The sequence below is a fragment of the Podarcis pityusensis genome (genome assembly GCF_964106645.2).
Source record: "Podarcis pityusensis genome assembly, chromosome: Z".
Lineage (NCBI taxonomy): Eukaryota > Metazoa > Chordata > Lepidosauria > Squamata > Lacertidae > Podarcis > Podarcis pityusensis.
In genome coordinates this window covers 36161573-36170100 of record NC_138044.1, presented here as the reverse complement: position 1 = coordinate 36170100, position 8528 = coordinate 36161573, and the positions used below count along the sequence as shown (strand labels likewise).

The window sequence follows — 8528 nt, the reverse complement described above, 5'->3', positions numbered from 1 at the left end:
ATGTTGTTGTTTTTTGAAAAATTTTCTGGGTTTTGAATTTCTGTGTGCTGGGTGGCTGGGGGAACAGTTGAGGAGGGGTTTGCAGGAATCTGGGAGCTTGTGTGGGTTTTTTTTTTTGAATTTTTATGGTTTTCTGTAACCATTGGGCCATGTTGTTGTTTTTTTGAAAAACTTTCTGGGTTTTGAATTTCTGTGTGCTGGGTGGCTGGGGGAACAGTTGAGGAGGGGTTTGCAGGAATCTGGGAGCTTGTGTGGGGTTTTTTTTTTTTGAATTTTTATGGTTTTCTGTAACCATTGGACCATGTTGTTGTTTTTTTGAAAAATTTTCTGGGTTTTGAATTTCTGTGTGCTGGGTGGCTGGGGGAACAGTTGAGGAGGGGTTTGCAACAGTTGGGGAGGGGTTTGCAACAGTTGGGGAGGGGCTGGGGGAACAGTTGAGGTTTTTGAAGACTTTGGTGATTTTTAAAGCTTTCCCAAAACTTCTTTTGCAGCCATTTGAGGATTTTGAAGACTTTGGTGATTTGCAGCCATTTCGTAAGTTAAACTTTTAAAACTTTTTTGGGGGTTTTTGGATTTTGGGTTGGGTGTTTGGAATTCAAGGACTTGGTTGTGGGTTTGAATTGCTGATTTTTTTTTCTTTTTCTGAGTTTACAAAGGTAACAGCTGTGCTGCCATGGGACCCAAGAAGGCTGCTGCTGCGGAGGCCGGCGAGAGGAAGAAGGAGAAGGTGACGCTGGAGATGAAGAAGGAGATCATCCGGAAGCACGACGGTGGAATGCGTGTGACGGACCTCGCCAGGGAGTACGGCAGGAACCCATCGACCATCGGGACCATCCTGAAGATGAGGGAGAAGATCCTTGTGACTGATGCAGCCAAGGGAGTCACCAGGATCGTGAAGAACCGCCCAGCTGTTCTGGAGGAGGTCGAGAAGTTGCTGCTCATCTGGTTAGAAGAGAAGCAGCGTGCAGGGGACACAGTGACTGAGGCCGTCATTTGTGAGAAGGCCAAGGCCTTGCACGCAGACCTCATCCGGGAACAGCCAGGAACCTCGGCCGAGCCAGAAGTCTTCAAGGCAAGCAGAGGCTGGTTTGACCGGTTCAAGGCAAGATCCGGAATCCACAGCGTGGTCAGGCATGGAGAGGCTGCCAGTTCTGATGTTCCTGCGGCTGAAGACTTTGCCTTGGAGTTCCTGGAGGTTGTGAAGACGGAGGGCTACGTTCCACAGCAGGTCTTCAACTGCGACGAGACCGGGCTGTTTTGGAAGAGGATGCCCAAAAGGACTTTCCTCACACAGGAGGAGGCCAAGTTGCCTGGCCACAAGCCCATGAAGGACCGTCTGACCCTGCTCTTCTGTGCCAACGCAAGCGGCGACCTGAAGATCAAGCCCCTGCTGGTGTACCACTCGGAGAACCCACGGGCCTTCAAGAAACACAAGGTCGACAAGGAGCGGCTGAGTGTCATGTGGCGATCCAACAGCAAGGCTTGGGTCACACGTGTGCTGTTTGTGGACTGGGTCAATCTTGCCTTTGGCCCTGCTGTCAAACAGTACCTGCTGGACAACGACCTGCCGCTGAAGGCTTTGCTTCTGATGGACAATGCTCCTGCTCATCCTAAAGGCCTTGAGGTGGACTTGTTGGAGGAGTTCAGCTTCATCAACATCATGTTCCTGCCGCCTAACACCACGCCACTGCTCCAGCCGATGGATCAGCAGGTCATCGCCAATTTCAAGAAACTCTACACCAAGGAGCTTTTCAGGCGATGCTTCGAGGTGACTGATTGTACCACCATCACCCTGCGGGAATTCTGGAAGGACCACTTCGACATCGTCACCTGCTTGAAGATGATCACCACGGCCTGGAAGGGGATCAGCCAGAGGAATTTGAATTGCGCTTGGCGCAGCCTGTGGCCGGACTGTGTGGCACCAAGTGACTCTGATGCACCAGAGTCAACAGTGGTGCAGGACATTGTTGCCTTGGGGAGGACCATGGGCCTGGAGGTCACAGAGGAGGACGTCTGCGAGCTGGTGGAGGAGCACGACCACGAGCTGACCACCCAGGAGCTGGTTGAACTGCAGTCAGAGGTTGCGCAGGAGCAGGCCTCGCTGGAAGAGGAGGAAGCAACTGAGGAACGGCTGTCCTCCAAAGAACTGAGGGACATTTGCCAGAAGTGGAAGGAGGTGCAGGCTTTTGCAGAGCGGCACCACCCTGACAAGCACGTGGCACATGACCAAGCGAACATTTTTGATACGACGGTCATGTTGCCTCTCAGGGAGCTGCTGAAAAGGCGGATGAAGCAGCAGACCATGGACAGGTTCCTCAGCAAGAAGCAAAGAGTGGAAGAGGAACCTTCTTCGAGTGGTCCCCCAGAGTCTTAGAAAATGTAATGTACCCTTTTTTGATTTTTAAATGTTTTTCCTGTCATGTTTAGAAACTTAATTTATTGTTCCTTCAATTTTTGATATGCTCTTTAAAGTATGTGTGACTTTAAAGAGCAGTTAATAAACTCTTGTTGTACCAAATTTGGCTTTGTTTGGACTTTTTTTGACCATAGGAACGCATTAATTGAATTTCAATGCATTCCTATGGGAAACCGTGCTTCGCAAGACGAAAAATTCGCTAGACGAAAAAACTCGCGGAACGAATTAATTTCGTCTTGCGAGGCACCACTGTACTGGAATAGTATCTACAATGAATTTAAGAAACTATTGAAATTAACCTTTAAAAAAAACCCCAGAGATTTTTCTTTTAGGTATACTACCATTAGAAATTAAAATATGTATAAGACCAATGTTCATGTATGCAATTACAGCAGCGAGAATTCTTGTGGCGAGGAACTGGAAAAGTGAAATACTACCAACGATAACAGATTGGCATATATTCATGATAGAATATTTACAACTAGCAAAACTGACGGGAAGAGTTAGAGGAGTCTTAAATCAGAAAATGCATGGAGAATGGATAATATTTAAGGATTACTTAAGATTATATTGTACTAATCCTACCATATTAGCAGAACTTGAATGCTACTTGTAAGTGAAAACAGGTAACAAATATTTTTCTGACTAGATGGAAATGATATAAAAGAATATAAAACTGTGCGAAAAAATTAATGAAAGTACAAACAGTATAATGAGAACGATTGGAAGTTTTACATCCAGAATTTTTATTTAAGTGTTATTCAAGAAGATATTTTTCTTTTTTGTACATAGCTTTTTCTTTCTTTCTTTCTTTCTTTCTTTCTTTCTTTCTTTCTTTCTTGGTTCTTTTTCTTCCTTTTTGACTTCTTTCTTTACTTTTATTTCTGTTGTCATTTCTGTCTCTTTTACCTTCATTTCTGTTGTAATGATTTTGTATATTTTTGCATATGTTTGTATTTTAAATCAATAAAGAATATTAGAAAGAAAGAAAGAAAGAAAGAGATTATTGGTTATTTCTGTCCACTGAAATATGAATGGGAAAACCCTAAGCCAAATCAAGCCTTTCTACCTATACTAACACTATCTTCTGAAATAGGAACATAGTAAGCTGCCTTATATTGAGTCAGGCCATTGTTGCATCTAACTCAGTACAGTCTACACTGATTGGCAGTGGTTCTCCAGGACTCTCCCAGTCCTACACAGAGATGCTGCAGATTGAAGCTGAGGCCTTCTGCAACCAAGGCAGATGCTCTACCAGGGAACGATGACCCTTCCTCAAATATACCAACTATTAATTTGTTTTAAAAAGAAAATAAACTAAACTGACCAGACATTTCTAGGACCTTTGTGTACAGTTGATGTCTGCAGTGTGCAGAATTGTTATGAGTGGTTAGCATAATTTCTGAAAGTGTGTATGTAAGTGCAAATGATATTCATGGATGTTCTCTGTGTGAACATACACTGGTACCTCTGGATGCAAACGAGAACCATTCTGGAGCCCTGTTCGCATCCTGAAGCAAACACACCCCGCGTCTGCGTGTGCATGGGTCGCGATTCACCACTTCCGCGCATGCACGTGACATCATTTTTGAGTGTCTGCGCATGTGCGAGTGGCAAAACCCAGAAGTAACACGTTCCGTTATTTCCGAGTCGCCACGGAGCGTAACCTGAAAACGCTCAACCCGAAGCTACTTCAACCCAAGGTATGACTGTATGATGAACTCATGGTATTTGTGGGAAAGAGGGAAAGAGAGAGAGAGAGACTACTGAGTATCAACCAACCCTCCCTCCCCTCCCGCCTCTCAGTTTTCAAAAAGGAGAGTGTTGATTTTATGCTGATATCAAGCAGGGCTGGATCTAGAGTTGATGAGGCCCTAAGCTACTGAAGGTAATGGGGTCCTTTATATGTCCAGCTGTCCTTTGTCAACAACAAATTGTCGCTGTTTTATGTGTTGAATATATGCTATATGGTAATTTATGAACCTAATAGGTATCTAAAGCCATTTGCACGTAACAAAATATGTGATCTTTTAGGGAGCAGGCTAGCAGGCAGGGCCCATTACTTACATCATAGGAGCCTACGCAACACAAAACACTGTTGCTATATGTAGATTTTGTTTTATTTGTTTTTTATCTTATATTTTGGAAATGTACACCCAGTTTTTTCCCCCTTTACATTTTTTTGGGGCCCCCAAGAGAGTGGGGCCCTAAGCTATAGCTTGTTTAGCTTATACGTAAATCCTGCACCGATATCAAGGAAAGGGAAAGTCTTATGGACATCCTTCTATCTCAGCCTCAAGGAAATGTGAGAAATATTCCATGGGGAGAATGTTTTGTAGTGTTGGGTTGTCATGTGTCTGGGTTTCCCTGGACATGTCCTTTTTGGGTGGGCCAACATGCCCATCTGGGTGGATATTTTTTACATGTTATAGGAAATGTCCATGTTTTCGGAGGGTTATTTATTTATTTATTTCACTGTGCCTTGGAATCAGAAGTTGTCATTTAGGCTGGAGGTGAGCATGTGCAAAGCCCGTGTACCACCTGCATGGTTGCCAGACCCGCACGCCTCTTTCCCAGGTTGGGCTGGCAGTAGCTGCTAAGGAAACTGCTGCCACCATTTCTGCTTCCACTTCCTGTTCTGTTCCAGCCTCCTAGAGCATAAAGTCTGTGAGGAGTGGTGAGGCTGGGAACACTGGAGGTGGCAGCAGGAGGCTCTTGACAAGAGACCTGTGTGGCAGCAACAGCATTCGGGAGCCGTGCTGAGACTGAAGGCAGAAGCAACTGTGCAAAGTGTGAAGCATGGAGCTGGACGGGCCACTGGGAGTGTCCCTCGGGAGCCACCGCCGTCACTTCTTCCCTATCAGCTGTGCAGCTGCGCTTGACCCCATGCAGCTCTGCATCCTCCCCTAGCTGTGGCTTCCTCCTCGCCAGCTCCCAAGACATGCCACTGCTGGACACCATGAGCCAAGCTGTGGCAGCTGGTGCCACCGAGAAGACTGTGGAGCTGCTGCTCCCACCACTGCCCCTTCCAGTTGGAACAGGGTGAACCTCCCTCTCATTTGTTGCTGTTGTTGTTGTTGTTGTTTGTGTGGCTTTGCTCTTGGGAATATGGCAACTGTAGGTCAGCGTCAGGGAGGGGGCGAGCACAGAGATGCAGAATGGTGGTGTGTGCAACTTGAATGTTTCCAGGGTTTTGCTCTTTGGAATATGGCAACCCTTTCGTAGTGGATGCTGCAACATATTACCTATAAAGGGGGGGGTACATGAACACTGCATAAAATATGAGTTAAAACAACTCCCCCAAAATTCTCCAAATGCTGCAACATCCAATTTCCTTTCAATAATTCAGTGTACAAAGATTCTAATATCTGAACCATCTTCTTGAGACCACTGTATCATCATATAGTCCAAGTAGGGAATGAGATATGAATCCACAGAAAGAGGAGAAACCAGCTCCTCCACCCCTTCAATTAGTCATCAAGTCACTGTCAAAATATCACCAGTGTATTACCTGGACATAATGCAATCACCAACCAGATATTTGCAATTGTAATTGTTTCTCCTTATGTACTCTTTTTCTGATGAGACAGATGATATATTACAGTGGGGGGAAAGTTACATTGGGTAGGTGATTTGCAGGATTCAAGTTATCTGCTCTGGGGACTGACTTTAATAACAACACTGAAAAGGACCAGAGGTGTACTTAAAAAAAAAAAAAGTTTTAATGTAAGATTCTCTCAACTGTGACAAGAAAGTGATGATGTCTCTTTGTAACACCTTAGTTTTTTCACTGCTCAGCTAAAATTTCATTCTCCCTTGCACAAACACACATGCACAAAGACAATATTCAAGTGAGGCCAACTACAGGAGGGATGAGGAACCTATGCTCCTTCACATAGTGCTGGAATACATCTCCTCTTGCTGTACCACCAGCCACAGTGGTTGGGGCTGGTGGGAGCTGGAGTCCAGCAATAACTTCCCACCCTTGAGCTATGGGCATATTGTACAAGATTCTCTGCCACACTCGCCTATCATTGAGAGATGCAGTCTCTGATGTCACCTGCTATGGCAAAAATTCTGGTATCTGTGCAAAAGGCCGACTTGCCTGTGAAAATGCAGGTGAACAACAGCAGTTCAAGGGGGAAACCATGCAAAGCTCCTTCTTCCATTTGAAAGGAAAACATAGGAAATCCTTGTGGTACGATGACCTTCACAACCATCTCTCAATGTTGTTCTAGCTGCCACAGGTTATCATACTGGGATGCTGTACTGGGAGCCTTGTGCTGATGGAAACATTCCCAGTTCATACACAAAGTTGATAAGATATGGGTGTAGAACTTGCCACTGTCTTTCTCTATAATCAACACTTTTCTCTGACTGACAAGAGACTCTTCAGCCAGGTGTCTCTCCTATTGCCTTCTCTTTTAGAAGATGAGACACCAGGAACAGAACATTCAGCCTTTTTCATGCAAAGCAGATGCTCCACTCACAGAACAATGAAACTGCAAGGTAAATTTGAATATTTCTTCTTGAGAAAATCACCCGAGAAGTTCTAAAGGAAAGCAAAGAGAGCTTCTAGGAGATTAGCAAAATTTCTCCAGTGGGGTTCTAACCATCTCAAACCCACAGGCTTCTGTGAAAGCGATAAATTAGTTTAAAATTAAAAAATAAATAAATCCACAGGCCTATAATACTAGTGCCAACTTATTTTAATCTGAATCACCAGCAGTTGCATTTAGCATTTTGGTTCTAAGTGAGAACAAATGATAGTGTGATGTGCAGTGTTCAAAAAGAGGTCAACCACATGTAATCAAAGTATTAGCCAGATGGGCAGTTGCAGTTGCAACAGAAGGGAAAAAGGAACTGTCTGGTGTTCAAGGAGATGTTGCATGGACCATCTGTTGAACAAGACAGTATAAAGCAACCACAAGATTTCTGCTAAGATGAAACTTTCCTATGAATATGGAAATGAGATAACATGCTGTACAGGAATTTTTAAGGGAATTTTGATAAGGCCTTCACATCCCACACAACTAGTTCTAACTTGTGTGGTAAAACTATCTGGGCTGTACTACCTTAAACTACATGACAACCAAAATGATCATGGGGATGGAATGAATGACTCTCCTCTGAAGAAAGGTTGCAGCATTGGGGACTTTTTTAGTTTAGAGAAAATGCAAGAGGTGGCATGATAGAATCTTAGAAAATTATGCATAGCATAAAATGGGTAGAGAAAAGCTTTTCTCCCTTTCTCAAAACACTAGAACTCATAGACAGCCAATGAAGCTGAATGTTGCAAGATTCATAACAGATAATAGCATATAGCTAAGCTATGGAACTTGTTCCCATAGGGGGCAGTAATGTCCACCAACTTGGCTAGATAACTTTAAAAGAGAACTAAACAAATTCTGGAGGTTGAAGCTACAGTGATTACAATCCATGATGGCTATGCTTCCTGCAAGGTTGGAGGCAATAACGTTTCTGAATATCAGTTGCTGAATACCACAGGAGGAGTGAGAGCTCTGGTTCTTGGATCTTGCTTACCAGCTTCCTACAGTTTGGCCACTGTGAGAACAGGACACTATACTAGATGGGCCATTGGTCTGATTCAGCAGGTTCTTCTTAAGTTGTTACGTTTTTTCCCAATCAACAGCCTGAGTAGAACAGCTCCATGGAAGGTTTATTAACTCAATGAGAAATACGCCCAAATTGCAGCAAAGGTTCACTTACAAGGAGAAAATGGAAAGGGAGATTCTCTCTCCTAACAAGAAAACTTGGGGCTACCCAATGAAACTAAATAACAGGTGATCAGGACAGATCAAAGTAGTAACTTCTTCACAAAGCCCATAAGCTATGAAGTTCCCTACCCAAATATGTGGTGGTGTTCATCAACTAGGGTAGTATTGAAAGGTGATTAGACAAATGCTGGAAGATAAATAATGATTGCTATAGCAGCTGCAGTATCAGAGGCAGTATGCCTGTTAATATTGGTTGCTGGGGACCACGAGGAAAAGGGTACCTGTGTTCTGCTTGTGGGCTTCCTCTAGATATTTGGTTGGCCACTGTGAGAACAGAATGCTGGACTAGATGGGCCTTTGGTCTGAACCAGCAA

The 8528-nt window shown here is 44.2% G+C and overlaps 1 protein-coding gene across 1 annotated transcript; it reads left to right on the top strand.

Annotated features, from left to right (window-relative positions):
- The first annotated feature begins 333 nt into the window (after positions 1 to 333).
- On the top strand, positions 334 to 2518 carry LOC308468205 (tigger transposable element-derived protein 1-like). Its single transcript, XM_080990195.1, has 2 exons — positions 334 to 534; positions 657 to 2518. Exon 2 carries the CDS (start codon positions 674 to 676, stop codon positions 2372 to 2374), a length of 1701 nt encoding a protein of 566 aa, XP_080846321.1. The 5' UTR covers positions 334 to 534; positions 657 to 673; the 3' UTR covers positions 2375 to 2518.
- The last annotated feature ends 6010 nt before the right edge of the window (positions 2519 to 8528 follow it).